Source organism: Salarias fasciatus, chromosome 2, assembly GCF_902148845.1.
Source record: "Salarias fasciatus chromosome 2, fSalaFa1.1, whole genome shotgun sequence".
NCBI classification, from domain to species: domain Eukaryota; kingdom Metazoa; phylum Chordata; class Actinopteri; order Blenniiformes; family Blenniidae; genus Salarias; species Salarias fasciatus.
In genome coordinates this window covers 13,709,826-13,726,698 of record NC_043746.1, presented here as the reverse complement: position 1 = coordinate 13,726,698, position 16,873 = coordinate 13,709,826, and the positions used below count along the sequence as shown (strand labels likewise).

Below are 16,873 nucleotides of genomic sequence, written 5' to 3'. Positions count from 1 at the left end.
ATTTTTTTCCGAAGACATCAGCCGCTCTCCTCAATATGGTATGCCTCTTCGTCTCAATAAACCGACTGCCGGTGACGCTTCAGTTAAAAGGAGGAGTTCTCCACATTGTATATGAGTTTCAGCTACGGTCTAAAGCGCCACCATGTGGCAACACATTCGATGTGTAAATTAAAGCTTGTTTTTGTGTCCGTCATAAATGTATCTACATTGTTCGCGTTAATATTCACAAGAAAGAAAAAAGAACAAGAATTCATACATCATCTCAAGATGCCAACCACACCATTTTGATCAAACTTGTTGAATTTACCACACATTGCCAGAAAGCCCACAACTTAACTCACAAAATCAGGAATTAATATTTTCAAATTATCTAGAAACCTAAAAGCATAACATGAGAGAAGCAAAAGAAAGCATAAAAAACAGTTCAGGACCATGGAGAGCAGCGTTGGTCTGTGTTCAGGAAGCAGTGACACAATGTTGATCTTTATAACAGCTTGTTTTTCATGATATAAAGATGCCTCTTTTATAAAGATGCCTCTTTGTAAAAGTTCTGTCAACATTTAAAAATAATTTTGTCATATGCCATGTGAAATATTTTAAACTAAAATGCAATAAGTAAAGCTATACCAATTAAATTAAATCATATTAAATTAAACAGCTGACTGAGAGCTCCGTTCATTTAACAGTCCTTAATTTGTTATGACCAATAATGAGAACAACCACTGTAAACATGTCAGTCTCAGTAAACTTTCTCAAAGATTCTCAGTGGAAAACAAGGTTGACATACCTTTTCCTTGTTGGGTAAAGTCTGAGTCCTGGTGAAAGTGTCTGAGCCATTTATACTGATCAGTTCAGCATCTACAGGTGGAAACGGTCCAGGGAAAACCACCACATCGCTCTTCAGTGTGTCTGAACTGAAACACACGTCATACTGCTGAGTAGATTTGGAATAAGACCAGCTCCCGTCAGGGTGGGTGGTGATCATGGGGGCGCTGTACCTGCTGAAAGAGCCCTCTGTCCTGTGACATCTCACAGCTATTAAACTGATGAGACTCAACAGAAAGATGACTGACACTGACACGATGGCGATCAGCAGGTACAGGTTCAAATCCGAGAAGCTGTCCTCCTTTAAAGGCACATGTCTAAATTGAGTCTGGATGTCCGAAGTGCTCTCAACAACCACCACATCAATAGAGACAGTAGCTGACAGGGAGGGCTCTCCATTGTCAGAAACCAGCACCACCAAGGGGTGAGTTTTCAGGTCATTGTCACTCATCCTCCTCTTCGTCCTGATTTCTCCCGTGCTGGTTCCGATCCTGAACAGGTTGTTTCCTTTGGGTTCAGACAGGTGATAAGAAAGCAGTGCGTTGTATCCAGAGTCTGCATCAACAGCCCTGATCTTTGCCACAAAGTATCCTGCTTCAGCAGAATATGGGATGTTCTCACTGTTGACGGATCCGTGCTCAGAATAAGGAGCAAGGATAGCAGGACTGTTGTCATTTTCATCGAGGATAAAAACATTGACGGTGACGTTGCTGCTGAGTGGAGGAACACCGGAGTCTGTGGCCTGAACTTTAAACTGAAACGTTTTGATCTCCTCAAAGTTAAAAGACTGCAGACCAATAATTTCTCCTGTTTCAGAGTTAATATTCACCATGGTAGATATTGCCATCTTGGAAGCAACATTAACTAAGTGAAATGTTGATTTAGCATTTTCGTTCAAGTCCGAATCTGAAACAGAGAGTTTATAAAATGTGTTGCCAATTGGACTATTCTCTGTAACATATATATTAATTTGAGATTGAGGAAATAAAGGAGGATTGTCATTTATATCAGAAACTTCAATACTGATTATACTTGTGCCAGACAGAGGAGATGCCCCCTCATCTGTAGCCACAATTGTTATATTATATCGAGGGACACTCTCCCTGTCAAGAGACCCGTCAACCAGTAACGAATAGTAGTTTTTATAGTTAGATTTCAGTTTAAATGGGACCGAATTGGCGATCTTACAGTTTGTTAGTCCATTATTACCTTCATCCTTATCAGTGATGGTCACCATCGCGACAACCGTGCCAATGTTAGAGTCTTCTCTCACAGGACTCATAAGTGATGACACCGATATTTGCGGTGCATTGTCGTTAACATCAATAACTTCAACTAAAACTTTGCTGTGTGCACTACGAGGAGGAGTGCCCTTATCCCGAGCCTGGACACGAATTTCATATGCCCGTTTTTCCTCGTAATCAATGTTGCCATTTATTGTAATTTCTCCAGTAATATCATTCAGAGTAAATTTTTCATCGCGGCTTTTAGGTCCTCTCTCTGTAAATGAATATACAACCTGGCCATTAACCCCATCATCCAAATCAGTTGCAGCCAGTCTTAATAAAGTCGTCCCAATATCTGCATTTTCGACTACCTGGACCTTATAGAGAGATTTACTGAACAAAGGTGAATTGTCATTCACGTCCAGAACATTAACTTGTAGTTGTAAAGTCCCCGTTTTGGGTGGTTTTCCTCCATCAAAGGCAGTCACTGTGAGCTCAATGACAGCCTGTTTTTCACGATCTAATGGTTTTTGTAGCACTAATTCAGCAGACACTCGCTCGTCGGTGTTCTGCACATCCAGAGAAAAATAATCATTCTGGTTTATTTTGTAAGTCTTGACTGAATAAGTGCCTATATCTGCATCGTGTGCTATCGGGAGTGGATGCCTTTCGCCGGCAAATGAAGACTCAGACATATCCACTATTGTTTGTTCATCTGGAAAAATCGGGGCGTTATCATTTATATCATTGACAAGAATCTCTATTCGATGGAGACTTCGGGGATTGCTCAATGCAGCCTCTAAATTTAAGGAGCACTTTACCGTGTTAGGACAAATCTCCTCCCGATCGATCCTGTCGTTAACAAAAATAACTCCGGTTTCATCGTTTAGGTCAAAGTACCGTAATTTATACACGGATGTAATCTCAAGACCCGCTGATTGGAGCTGCTGAGCACTGAGATTTAAATCCTTGGCGAGATTTCCCACAGCTGTGCCTTTGTCCGCCTCCTCGGATATAGTATAGGATATCTGAGCCACGGACAGATTGCACAAACAAAGAAGAGTGACGAATAAATTCCAGAAATGATCCCAATGTCTCCAAGAAGCCATTGCAAGAAGGGCGACAAATCCCAATTTGTTCCTTCAGGTTTTTCCAGTAAAGAAAAAAAAATCATTTATCCATTCTCTCGAGAGGTCCAGCGTCTGGCCCTCTTCATCTGTCCGAGCTTTCACGAAGCATTGTGAGAAAATGACGTGTACGTTTGTCTGAAGTAGAGGAGGAGTTCTGAGCGCTCATGGCATTTTGTTTGCATGGTCTCGAGCGACCTCTGGCGACATTTTAATGTGAAGAGAACCTGCTCAGTATACAACTGTTAAAAGGCAACAACAAAATAACCATGCTCAACAATCCAACAACGTACAACCAGGCTGAACAACTACCAAATCACAAGTTAGTCTACTGCGTTGGAAAAATTATTGACATGTGATCTATACAAATCCAGTCTTTTCAGTATAGTAGTACATCTAAATGTGTAAAAACATTCAAAATGTAGGTCTGGATAAAGATTGTTATGGTTATGCCTCTGAACACTACGACTAAGTACAGAAACACAATAGTAGGGCTGAAAAAAAAAATGAAAACAAGCCCATTTCAGTACCATGGAGAGCGTCCCAACACAAACTCAGGTTTGAGAGGGTTTTCTTAATTTATCTGCAAAGCATCAAAGAATTGCAAAATTTATGCTAGACGTAACTTTTCTACTGTGATCAACAAAATAAACGCAAAGGTAATGCACAAAGTGCCAATGTAATATTACAGTACAAATTGCTCAAAAACAAACGTTGAGCACAGGAGTTTCGGAAACAAGTTTTTTTTCTTTGCAAAATATATTATTAACACTGAGTGGAAAGAGAAAAATCTCCATCATACAAGGAAAGATAAAAATCTGCACACAATGACATTGTCTGTCTTTAATGAAAAATGTTTCAATTCATTCAAAAATGTGTCTGAAAACAATAAGCATATTTCAAGAGGCAGAAACTGTAAAAACTGTAGGAGGGTCCAACAATAACTGTGTCCATCATTGCAAAACATGAGTTCGATTGCTCAATATGATGATCATGCATCAATTTCATAAAAACACTGAGGTTTCGATAATAGAAGAAGCTAAGTTATAAGGTCAAGGGAAATTGCAGATTTTGGTATTGACTGCCAACACTGTCGAGCGATAAGGCGTATTCAAAGCATTGTTTTACCTGGTTAGAATAATTTCCTTCAAGAGCGGACAAGCTTTAAGGGAGTTTCTCTGTTTTTGTTTTTTTTAACTGGATTAAACTGTTTCAATGAAACGACATGCCTTTCACTTCACAATGTAAACAAAAAAAAAACTTTTCTTTACCATTCATGTCACATACCGATTCAGTACAACTTGCCTACCTTGTCCTTGTTGGGTAAAGTCTGAGTCCTGGTGAAAGTATCTCCTCCATTTATACTGATCAGTTCAGCATCTACAGGTGGAAACGGTCCAGGGAAAACCACCACATCACTCTTCAGTGTGTCTGAACTGAAACACACGTCATACTGCTGAGTAGATTTGGAGTAAGACCAGCTCCCGTCAGGGTGGGTGGTGATCATGGGGGCGCTGTACCTGCTCAAAGAGCCGTCTGTCCTGTGGCATCTCACAGCTATCAAACTGATGAGACTCAGCAGAAAGATGACTGACACTGACACGATGGCAATCAGCAGGTACAGGTTCAAATCCGAGAAGCTGTCCTCCTTTACAGGCACGTGTCTGAACTGAGTCTGGATGTCAGCGGTGCTCTCAACAACCACCACATCAATGGAGACAGTAGCTGAGAGGGAGGGCTCTCCATTGTCAGAAACCAGCACCACCAAGGGGTGAGTTTTCAGGTCATTGTCACTCATCCTCCTCTTCGTCCTGATTTCTCCCGTGCTGGTTCCAATCCTGAACAGGTTGTTTCCTTTGGGTTCAGATAGGTGATAAGAAAGCAGTGCGTTGTATCCAGAGTCTGCATCTACAGCCCTGATCTTTGCCACAAAGTATCCTGCTTCTGCAGAATATGGGATGTTCTCACTGTTGACGGAGCCGTGTTCAGAATAAGGAGCAAGAATTCTTGGAATATTATCATTTTCATCGAGGATAAAAACATTGACGGTGACGTTGCTGCTGAGTGGAGGAACACCGGAGTCTGTGGCCTGAACTTTGAACTGAAACGTTTTCATCTCCTCAAAGTTGAACGACTGTAGACTGATAATATCTCCAGTCTCTGAATTAATATTAATCATTGTGGGGAGAGACAGTGATTTATTGTTGATGATTGAATAGCTCACCTGAGCATTATTGCTGATGTCTCCATCGACTGCAGTGACTGTTTTAATAACTGTTCCTATTTTGCTATTCTCTTTCACATAAATGTTTATTAAATCTTCTGGAAAAAATGGGGTATTGTCATTGACATCAGAAAGGAGGACAGTAATGACAGTGGTGTTTGAAAGAGGGGGTCTTCCGTCGTCTGTAGCTGATATTGTAATATTATAACGAGGAGTCACCTCTCTGTCAAGGCGTCCATCGACAACTAAAGAGTAATAATTTTTATAATTAGTCTCTAATTTGAATGGAACTGTGTTCAATATTTCACACTTCACTTCACCATTTTTACCACTGTCACTGTCTTGAACTGAGACGAGTGCAATAGCAGTGCCGACGGCTGCGTCCTCCTGCACTGTATTGAGAAGCGACGTGATTGTGATTTCAGGAGCATTGTCATTGACGTCCATCACTTCCACCAGCACTTTGCTGTGAGCAGACATGGGAGGCTGGCCTTTGTCTCTTGCCTCTGCTCTCAACTCAAACGCTTTTCTTTCTTCATAGTCAATTTTACCTTTCACTGATATTACTCCCGTGTCAGGGTCAATTCTGAAAATATCCTGTGCGTGGTCTTGGTCCTTACTCCTAAGAGAATAAACAATTTCACTATTCGAGCCTTCGTCCGCATCAGTCGCATTTAGAGTGAAGATCACAGTGCCGACTGGGACGTTTTCAAATGTTTTAACTTTGTAAAGACTACTGCTGAATAATGGTGCATTATCATTAATATCGAGTATATTGACCTCAATTTCGGATGTGCCCGAATTTGGTGGAGACCCCCCATCTAATGCAGTTAACGAAAGCCGCATATATGGTATTTTCTCACGATCGAGAGCTCTCTCCAGCACCAATTCCAGAGATACACTGTCCCCTCCTTTATTCGACGATAGACTGAAATATTCATTTTGACTGAGTTTATACGCACTAACGCTATTTTTGCCCACATCTGCGTCGATTGCCTCAGATAACGCAAATCTAAATCCCGGCAGCGTGTTCTCTGCAATGTCTAACATTTGAGATTTGGCGTTAAAAGTTGGAGAATGGTCGTTCACATCTTTGATTTCTATCTCGACACGGTAAAGCTTTAACGGATTGTTTATCACAGCCTCTACACTCACAATACATTTAGACTCCTCTGAACAAAGCTCCTCCCGATCTATTCGCTCGTTGACAAATAGAAACCCGGTCTTGCGGTTTATTTCAAAGTATTTTCTTTTCGATGCAACGATTTGGAAAAGCCGGGACTCCAAATCTTGCACACTGAGGTTGAGATCCTTTGCGATATTTCCAACCTTTGTCCCCGGGTTTACCTCCTCTGAGACGGAATAGGAGAGCTGTGCCGACGCAGATTCCCAGTGAAAACCCAACAGCACAATATATGTGAGCATGTACCTCTTCGGTAAATGCATAATTCCGTCGAAATGAAGCAAAACATTTATCCGCAATTCCTTCTCTTCAGTGTAATCGCAGGTGACAAAAATCCAAGTCGATCTTATTACTACAGGAGAATTATTTCGTTGTGCCGTTCTTTCCTTTCCAGTCACTCTTTGTGTTCACCTCGGTCTTTTTTTTTTCTTTCTTTTTTTTTTTTTTTTTAGTCTGGGAGGAGCTACTGCATTTCAATGTTACGGTCTCGAGCGACGTTGTGTGGTCGTTTGGAAAAAATGCACATGATGTCAACAACCCTAAAAGACACCAATTTAATGCTGAAACACTATCTGATATCTCACGCTCATATAATGTTATTGCGGGTACATCGTTAAATGGAGATGCGCAGCAAAATCACGAGCATTCTACTTTAACACTAAACACAAATAATTTTGTCAGGTGTTCAGTCAACTCTTACAAGTAGAAATCAACATATTTTATGTTTAAAAATATCACATAACAATGCAATCATTTAAAAGGAAACAGAAAAATTCAATGAATCAATATTAAACCGATCATTATACAAATTGTTGTTGCTCGTTTATTTAGTTTTGCAATTAGAAACTGTCCACTTTCAATTTCCGAGAATACAAGTATTATTTTAGCATGTATCTGAAGAAACATAACCTCAAAAAAATTTTACAAATTGTTTTTTCAAAAAAGCACAAAGTCTGTAGTCAGGTCTGTCATGGGAGCAGAAGCCTAAACGACTGTCAGTTTGCTTTCAGCACTATGGACAGCGACACAAGAATTTGGTTGCTGAGGCAGTGGTCCAAAGAGAGGAAATTCCAACAGCAGGTGAATAGCATGACTATCGAGCACAATATAACGGAGTTCAAACAAACCATTTGCCATGGACATTTTTCAAGAAGCAAAAAGTGATATAAGAGGAAATGTGTTAAATCATCGTCAGTTATGAGAGTCAATGGGAATAAATGCTGAGTCGCCATGAGCATAATCTCGAAAAAATCCATTACAATGCACACTCATACGTCTGTTATCTAAACTCTCCCCACAATATTCGAGTGCAATTCATTGGTGTCCTTCTCAATGATTGTTTGTGTGAAGAATGTTTTTTATGTCATAAAAAATTTGCTTCCAACATCATATGTGCATTTTTAAAACATTAAGATCAAATACCCTACCTTTTCCTTGTTGGGTAAAGTCTGAGTCCTGGTGAAAGTGTCTCCTCCATTTATACTGATCAGTTCAGCATCTACAGGTGGAAACGGTCCAGGGAAAACCACCACATCGCTCTTCAGTGTGTCTGAGCTGAAACACACGTCGTACTGCTGAGTAGATTTGGAGTAAGACCAGCTCCCGTCAGGGTGGGTGGTGATCATGGGGGCGCTGTACCTGCTGAAAGAGCCCTCTGTCCTGTGGCATCTCACAGCTATTAAACTGATGAGACTCAGCAGAAAGATGACGGACACTGACACGATGGCAATCAGCAGGTACAGGTTCAAATCCGAAAAGCTGTCCTCCTTTACAGGCACATGTCTGAACTGAGTCTGGATGTCAGCGGTGCTTTCAACAACCACCACATCAATAGAGACAGTAGCTGAGAGGGAGGGCTCTCCATTGTCAGAAACCAGCACCACCAAGGGGTGAGTTTTCAGGTCATTGTCACTCATCCTCCTCTTTGTCCTGATTTCTCCCGTGCTGGTTCCGATCCTGAACAGGTTGTTTCCTTTGGGCTCAGACAGGTGATAAGAAAGCAGTGCGTTGTATCCAGAGTCTGCATCTACAGCCCTGATCTTTGCCACAAAGTATCCTGCTTCAGCAGAATATGGGATGTTCTCACTGTTGACGGAGCCGTGCTCAGAATAAGGAGGAAGTATGGAAGGAGTGTTGTCGTTTTCATCGAGGATAAAAACATTAACAGTCACGTTGCTGCTGAGTGGAGGAACACCAGAGTCTGTGGCCTGAACTTTGAACTGAAACGTTTTTATCTCCTCGAAATTAAAGGACTGCAGACTGGTAATTTCTCCTGTCTCTGAATTAATATTTAGCATTGTAGATGACGGGATTGAGTCACTGCTTTGTAAAAATGAGTAGCTCACGTGACCATTTTTGTCAACATCAAAATCGCTTGCAGTCACAGTTTTTAGAATCGCTCCCACTGGACTATTTTCTTTAACATAAACACTTACTGTGTCATCTATGAAAAGAGGTTTGTTGTCATTCACATCAGAAACGTGGACATTAATCACGCTCGTGCTGGAGAGAGGTGGGCTGCCCTCATCAGTCGCAGTGATACTGATATTGTATTGAGAAGAAGTCTCTCGGTCCAGAGGACCGTCCACTACCAACGAATAGTAATTCTTATAATTTGTCTCTAATTTAAAAGGAACACTATCGGATATTTTACAGTTCACCATCCCATTTTTACCCCCATCTTTATCATGTACTGAAACCAGAGCAATGGCCGTCCCGACTGACGCGTCCTCTTTCACAGAGTCCAGCAGAGATGTGGCTGTAATTTCAGGTTCATTGTCATTCACGTCTATAACCTCGATCAGTAACTTGGCATGTGACATTTGAGGAGAACTTCCACAATCACTGGCTTGTACACGAATCTCAAAAGCGTTATTTTCCTCAAAGTCAATGTTCTTTATGCTCGTTACTGTCCCGGTTTTATCATCTATAGCGAACTGGTCGGTTTGTTTCTCCTGGTCTAATTCGAAAAAAGAATATAATATGACTCCGTTTTGACCCGAATCTAAATCGGTTGCACTAAGTGATAAAATCGATGTTCCCGGTTTAACATTCTCATACACACTAGCTTTGTAAAGTGGTTGACTAAAAACAGGGGCATTGTCATTAGCATCTAACACATTGACTAAAATAGCCATTGTTCCTGATCGAGATGGTGTTCCTCCGTCCACAGCAGTTAGACTGAGCCGAATTACTGACTGTTTTTCTCTGTCTAAAAGATTCTGAAGTACTAATTCAGGAGTAACGCTTTCTCCTTTATTTGTAGCCAGAATGAAATAATCATTTTGACTGAGTTTGTATGTATTTATTGAATTTCGACCGACGTCTGCATCACGAGCTCGTTTCAACAAGAATTTTGCTCCAGATGCGGTGCTCTCTGTAATGTTTATTATTTGAGACGATGAAGTAAAAGACGGAGAATTGTCATTTACATCCATGACAGTAATTTCAATTCGGTACAGTTTTAGGGGGTTATTTATTACTGCTTCCATACCGAGTTTACATTTCGGCTCATCGCCACAGAGTTCCTCTCGGTCTATTCTCTCGTTGACATACAGAGCACCAGTCTTCAAATTTACCTCAAAATATTTCTTTTTTGAACCAGCGACGATTTGAAAGTGGCGAGAAGACAAATCCTGAACATTGAGGTTTAAACCCTGAGCGATATTTCCGACAACAGTCCCAACCTTTACTTCTTCTGACACAGAGTAGGAAAACTGCCCAGAAACCGCCTCCCAGTAAAAATCCAGCAAAGCGAAGAACGTATAAATCCATACAGAGCTCCTTTTAGTTTGCAGATTCATTATTGTACAATCCGGAGAAACAGCAGGTGTGAAAATCAGATCAATGCGATTAAACAAAGACGAGGGCACGATCACGGAAAGGCACCTCCCAAGAAAGATATCATCATGTTTGCAAATAAAGAAGCCAACGCGCCATTGTCGTCCACCGTTACTTTAACAAAGCCCACATCCACATCAACTGCTGCTGCATCGGGGAGGAGTCCAAACGACTCAAAGATTGTAGATATGTCACGGTCTGGGGTGTCTCCTCGTGGACATTTGTCTGAATTACACTCAATATAGACCATGGTACATATGTTACAGCAATGGAACCACCGGCATATTTATTGCAAGGTGAAGTAACAAAGACATATACCTATGAATTTAATTTCAATAGAAATGTTTGTATATGCTATTAAATGTGTGGGCACATAACCGCCATCGGAAGAGTGATGATGGTTTTAACGAAAAAACGGATTCGAACTATTCAATCGTACCAGAAGCTGTTCACTCTGTTAATGTACCGGCAATGTGTTTAAATGACACTTATGAAGCCAAAGAAAACATAGTAAATGATACAACATTTCTACAAAAAGGAATTAATTAGTATATTAAATGCATTTGTATTCATCACAACGGACAAAGACACGAAAACACAACGGTAGTGAGAACGTCATAAAAAATAAAGAAGTTCACAGTAAACTAAGGTTTGTGGCAGTCGTCCTATTACGTAAACCCAATAGTCATGACCATATTTATAAGTCAGTGAGAGGTGATAAAATGTCAATTGCTTGAAAGCAGAATTGTCTATCAAACTTCTTCAAGCAAATTAAAAGAAAAGACCAACAGGATGTCTGAAAATGAAATAAAAATAGTATATTTATTAATAATAACTTCCCCTACCTTTTCCTTGTTGGGCAAAGTCTGAGTCCTGGTGAAAGTATCTCCTCCATTTATACTGATCAGTTCAGCATCTACAGGTGGAAACGGTCCAGGGAAAACCACCACATCACTCTTCAGTGTGTCTGAGCTGAAACACACGTCGTACTGCTGAGTAGATTTGGAGTAAGACCAGCTCCCGTCAGGGTGGGTGGTGATCATGGGGGCGCTGTACCTGCTGAAAGAGCCCTCTGTCCTGTGGCATCTCACAGCTATTAAACTGATGAGACTCAGCAGAAAGATGACGGACACTGACACGATGGCAATCAGCAGGTACAGGTTCAAATCCGAGAAGCTGTCCTCATTTTTTGGCACATGTCTAAATTGAGTCTGGATGTCCGAAGTGCTCTCAACAACCACCACATCAATAGAGACTGCAGCTGAGAGGGAGGGCTCTCCATTGTCAGAAACCAGCACCACCAAGGGGTGAGTTTTCAGGTCATTGTCACTCATCCTCCTCTTCGTCCTGATTTCTCCCGTGCTGGTTCCGATCCTGAACAGGTTGTTTCCTTTGGGTTCAGACAGGTGATAAGAAAGCAGTGCATTGTATCCAGAGTCTGCATCTACAGCCCTGATCTTTGCCACAAAGTATCCTGCTTCAGCTGAATATGGGATGTTCTCACTGTTGACGGAGCCGTGTTCAGAATAAGGAGCAAGAATCGCGGGACTGTTGTCATTTTCATCGAGGATAAAAACATTGACGGTCACGTTGCTGTTGAGTGGAGGAACACCAGAGTCTGTGGCCTGAACTTTGAACTGAAACGTTTTCATCTCCTCAAAGTTAAAGGATTGCAGACTGACAATCTCTCCTGTCTCGGAATTAATATTCACCATCGAGGATGGCGGCACTGAATCAGTGTTGCTTTGTAAAAATGAGTAGCTCACGTGACCATTTTTATCAATATCAGCATCAGTTGCAGTCACAGTTTTTAGAATCACACCAACTGGACTATTTTCTTTAACATAAACACTTATGGTTTCATCAATGAAAAGAGGTTTGTTATCATTCACATCAGAAACGTGGACATTAATCACGCTCGTGCTGGAGAGAGGTGGGCTGCCCTCATCAGTAGCAGTGATGCTGATATTGTATTGAGAAGAAGTCTCTCGGTCCAGAGGACCGTCCACTACCAACGAGTAGTAATTCTTATAATTTGTTTCTAATTTAAAAGGAACATTATTGGATATTCTACAACTCACCATCCCATTTTTACCCCCATCTTTATCATGTACTGAAACCAGAGCAATGGCCGTCCCGACTGACGCGTCCTCTTTCACAGAGTCCAGCAGAGATGTGACTGTAATTTCAGGTTCGTTGTCATTCACGTCTAAAACTTCAATTAACAATTTCGCGTTTGAGCTCATTGGTGAGGAAGCTCCATCGCTCGCTTTTACTCTAATCTCAAACGCGCTATTTTTCTCAAAATCGATATTCATTTTATTTTGTACAGTTCCTGTGACTGCATCTATACTAAACAGGTCGGTTTGTTTCCCTCGGCCTACTTCACTGAACGAATATCGCACTTGTCCATTGGTCCCGTCGTCGAAATCAGTCGCGTTTAACGTTACTATGGATGTACCGATATGAACATTTTCATACACAGTAACTTTGTACAAGGGTTGGCTAAACAAGGGAGCATTATCGTTAATGTCCAAAACATTAACAACTATAGTCATTGTGCCTGATTTTGCAGGTGTTCCTCCATCAACTGCAGTTAATGTAAGTGTGATAACGGACAGTTTTTCTCTGTCTAAAACCTTCCGGAGCACCAATTCAGGAGTAACAATTTCCCCTTTTATTGTGTCAAGAGAGAAGTATTCATTTTGACTCAATTTATATGTATTCACTGTATTTTTGCCAACGTCTGCATCGTTAGCTGGGTGCAGAGGGAATTTTGTGCCCGCCTGTGTGCTCTCAGTAATATTGATAACCTGGGATGACCCGAGAAATGATGGAGAATTGTCATTTACATCTAATATTGTTACTTCAATACGGTACAGTTTTAAAGGGTTACTAATGACAGCTTCTACACCAAGTGAACATTTGGCCTCATCACCGCACAGTTCTTCTCGATCTATTCTCTCGTTGACATACAGAACACCAGTCTTTAGATTTACCTCGAAATATTTTCTCTTTCCTCCGGCAACGACTTGAAACATGCGAGACTCAAACTCCTGGACATTCAGGTTAAGATCTTTGGCGATATTTCCGACAACAGTCCCCAGATTTACTTCCTCAGACACGGAATAAGACAGCTGTCCAAAAACTGCTTCCCAGTAAAAATCCAGCAGCAAAACCAGGAGATAAATCCACACAGAACTCGCTCTTCCCCGTAAATACATAATGTCTTAAATCCACAAAATCACATTTACAAAAGCGTGTAGGATCTCCCTCATGTAAAAACCAAGCTTCCTGAAAAAAAGGGAATATCTTGACACAGCCTTTTACTCTCTGATCCGTCTTTTTCTCTCCACCTCCTGCGTCTCTTTGTTTCAAACGTCCGAGAAACGTCATCCCCTAAACTTGGGAGGAGCCCCGAAACAGCAAAGATAGCCGCAAAATGTTATGGTCTATAATGTCCCCACGTGGACATTTCTGAGAACTACACACTGAATTAAATAATGCACATGACACTCATACTTAGATATGGATTGAGGAGACTTTAACAAAATATATTGTCATGGTGGCCCCGCATATCATTTCAACTCTAAGCAGGCTTTCCAGAATGCATATCAGCACAGTCGTGTATGTCGTAGGCTGTCTCATTTTTGCACATCCTGATTCACCAGCCTAAGAAATGATGAGGTGATTATCAAACAGCTGTTTTTTTATAAAACAGTTTTAGCATTTTATAAAACGTTATAAAACATAAACAACACAGATAACAATTACATAATTTATTTAAAAATATGTTCATATCAGTGTGAATTATTAAACCATAGACATTATTAACTCTTCAGTATCTATCAGATCAACAGGGAAAACAAAAAAGAAAGTTTGAATTCATAGCTGGGAAAATTAACGTGATTTTCTTTTTTTTTTTTTTTTGGGTTCTTTTTGATTTTCATGCAAATTGCATTTTTTTACATTAAAAAAATCCATATAGAAACAAGTGCATATTTCTCTTACAAAACGTTGACGCTGACTACGTATAGGACTTGAGGTTTAGAAGCACTGAGTGAAAAGGAAACAGTTAAGACCTTTCTAAAAGATATCTATACTACTTGAGTTCAGGACCATGGATAGTTACAGTGGTGACGAAGTCAGCACAATCGCCAGAATATGCAGATAAAAGTAAGGCAACACACCAAGAGACTGTTTCACGATGATCCTGTATGAAACTTACACTTCTGTGTGCCCACGTTAATAGATTGCCCATTTTGGTTACACTTGCATAACACTGACGAAGAACGAATAAGATACAATGTGAACGACTCTGGTTGAACAGGAGGACAGGACAAAAACTGCATCTCTCGTGTGTTTCATGACGTGCCCTTTACTCGGGAAGTGAGTGCATGGAGCAGGAAACTCCGAAAAGAGGACAGTGAAATCGTGGAAGTGTTATAACTAACTTTGACGAAAAACAAAAATTTCAACATGTAAGTTGATAGTTTCTAATATCATAATGTGCAATATTAAAAAAAAAAAAAAAAAAAAAAAAATTGGTTGTACCTGCCAAGGTGGCAATTTTAAAAAAACACAAATGTTTGCAAGTGCAATACATCACATTGACTGTGACGCAGCAATAAACAAAAAATCCTTCGATTGATCGTTTCTCTTTCAAATGAAATTGTGACTCTCGATCTTTGTTCACATAAAGTTAGACAAAGGAACATGCCTTTCATTTTGAATCAAAGAGCAAATTTGTGCTGTTGTAACGTGATGATTCCTACCTTTTCCTTGTTGGGTAACGTCTGAGTCCTGGTGAAAGTATCTCCTCCATTTATACTGATCAATTCAGCATCTACAGGTGGAAACGGTCCAGGGAAAACCACCACATCGCTCTTCAGTGTGTCTGAGCTGAAACACACGTCGTACTGCTGAGTAGATTTGGAGTAAGACCAGCTCCCGTCAGGGTGGGTGGTGATCATGGGGGCGCTGTACCTGCTGAAAGAGCCCTCTGTCCTGTGGCATCTCACAGCTATTAAACTGATGAGACTCAGCAGAAAGATGACGGACACTGACACGATGGCAATCAGCAGGTACAGGTTCAAATCCGAGAAGCTGTCCTCATTTTTTGGCACATGTCTAAATTGAGTCTGGATGTCCGAAGTGCTCTCAACAACCACCGCATCAATAGAGACAGTAGCTGAGAGGGAGGGCTCTCCATTGTCAGAAACCAGCACCACCAAGGGGTGAGTTTTCAGGTCATTGTCACTCATCCTCCTCTTCGTCCTGATTTCTCCCGTGCTGGTTCCAATCCTGAACAGGTTGTTTCCTTTGGGCTCAGACAGGTGATAAGAAAGCAGTGCGTTGTATCCAGAGTCTGCATCTACAGCCCTGATCTTTGCCACAAAGTATCCTGCTTCTGCAGAATATGGGATGTTCTCACTGTTGACGGAGCCGTGCTCAGAATAAGGAGCAAGAATTGTTGGACTATTATCATTTTCATCGAGGATAAAAACATTGACGGTCACGTTGCTGCTGAGTGGAGGAACACCGGCGTCTGTGGCCTGAACTTTGAACTGAAACGTTTTCATCTCCTCGAAGTTGAAAGAAGTTAGACTGCGAATGTCCCCCGTCTCTGAGTTAATGTTAATCAGCGAAGAGAGCGAAGCTAAAGTTTTATCACTTACTAATGTATAGCTCACTCGTCCATTGTCACCAGCGTCAGCATCACTTGCAGACACTGCTTTCAAAACAGCCCCAACTGGACTGTTTTCTAGCACATATATGTTAAGAATTGAGTATGAGAAATACGGTGCGTTATCATTGACATCAGAAACCTGAATATTAACTACACTGGTGTTAGAGAGGGAGGGAATGCCTTCATCAGTAGTTTTAATTGTGATGTTGTAATAGGAAATGTTTTCCCTATCGAGGGCTTCACTTATAACCAACGAATAATAATTTTTATAGTTTATCTCCAATTTAAAGGGAACCGAGTTCAGTATTTCACATTTGACTTCACCGTTTTTCCCCCCGTCTCTGTCAACAACCGAAACAAGTGCAATCGCCGTGCCAATGTCAGCGTCCTCTCTTACGGTACTGATCAAGGACGTCACGGTGATGTCAGGCGCGTTGTCATTTACGTCCACGACCTCCACGAGCACTTTACATTGCGCTGTTAAAGGAGGCTGGCCTTTGTCTGTCGCCTGCACACGGATTTCAAAAGCAGGATTTGTTTCATAGTCTATTGTTCCTTTTACTGTAATTACTCCTGTTTCTGAATCAATCTGAAATATTTCCAAAACACGATCCTGGTCTTTTGAACCTAATACAAAGGAAATTTCTTTGTTTGTCCCCTCATCGGCATCAGTCGCACTTACTCTGATTACTGTAGTGCCTGGATGGGCGTTTTCCCTAACGCTTGTTTTGTATAAAGATTTTGCAAAAACGGGGATGT

At 41.0% G+C, this 16,873-nt stretch overlaps 3 protein-coding genes and 1 pseudogene across 14 annotated transcripts in view; all 4 read right to left on the bottom strand.

The window, feature by feature from the left end:
• Positions 1-16,873, bottom strand: part of LOC115397319 (protocadherin alpha-C2-like) — a 422,283-nt gene that overhangs the window by 59,495 nt on the left and 345,915 nt on the right. The gene's annotated exons all lie outside the window — the stretch shown is intronic.
• LOC115403961 (protocadherin alpha-3-like) lies at positions 740-3,177 on the bottom strand. Its single transcript, XM_030113050.1, has one exon. It carries the CDS (start codon positions 3,158-3,160, stop codon positions 740-742), a length of 2,421 nt encoding a protein of 806 aa, XP_029968910.1. The 5' UTR covers positions 3,161-3,177.
• Positions 4,470-16,661, bottom strand: LOC115403941 (protocadherin alpha-10 pseudogene; annotated as a pseudogene).
• Positions 7,971-13,811, bottom strand: LOC115397660 (protocadherin alpha-8-like). The gene is made up of 2 exons (XM_030104095.1): positions 11,957-13,811; positions 7,971-8,698 (listed from the first exon to the last, which is right to left on the bottom strand). Exons 1-2 carry the CDS (start codon positions 13,647-13,649, stop codon positions 7,986-7,988), a joined length of 2,406 nt encoding a protein of 801 aa, XP_029959955.1. The 5' UTR covers positions 13,650-13,811; the 3' UTR covers positions 7,971-7,985.

Bases quoted from the DNA above. Each gene is read 5' to 3' on its own strand.
- LOC115403961 (XM_030113050.1), bottom strand. From the start codon at position 3,160: ATGGCTTCTTGGAGACATTGGGATCATTTCTGGAATTTATTCGTCACT.
- LOC115397660 (XM_030104095.1), bottom strand. From the start codon at position 13,649: ATGTATTTACGGGGAAGAGCGAGTTCTGTGTGGATTTATCTCCTGGTT. The intron at 8,699-11,956 runs CTTATTCTGAAC...CCATACTTCCTC, and splicing joins CAGTCCCGCGATTCTTGCTC to CTTATTCTGAGCACGGCTCC.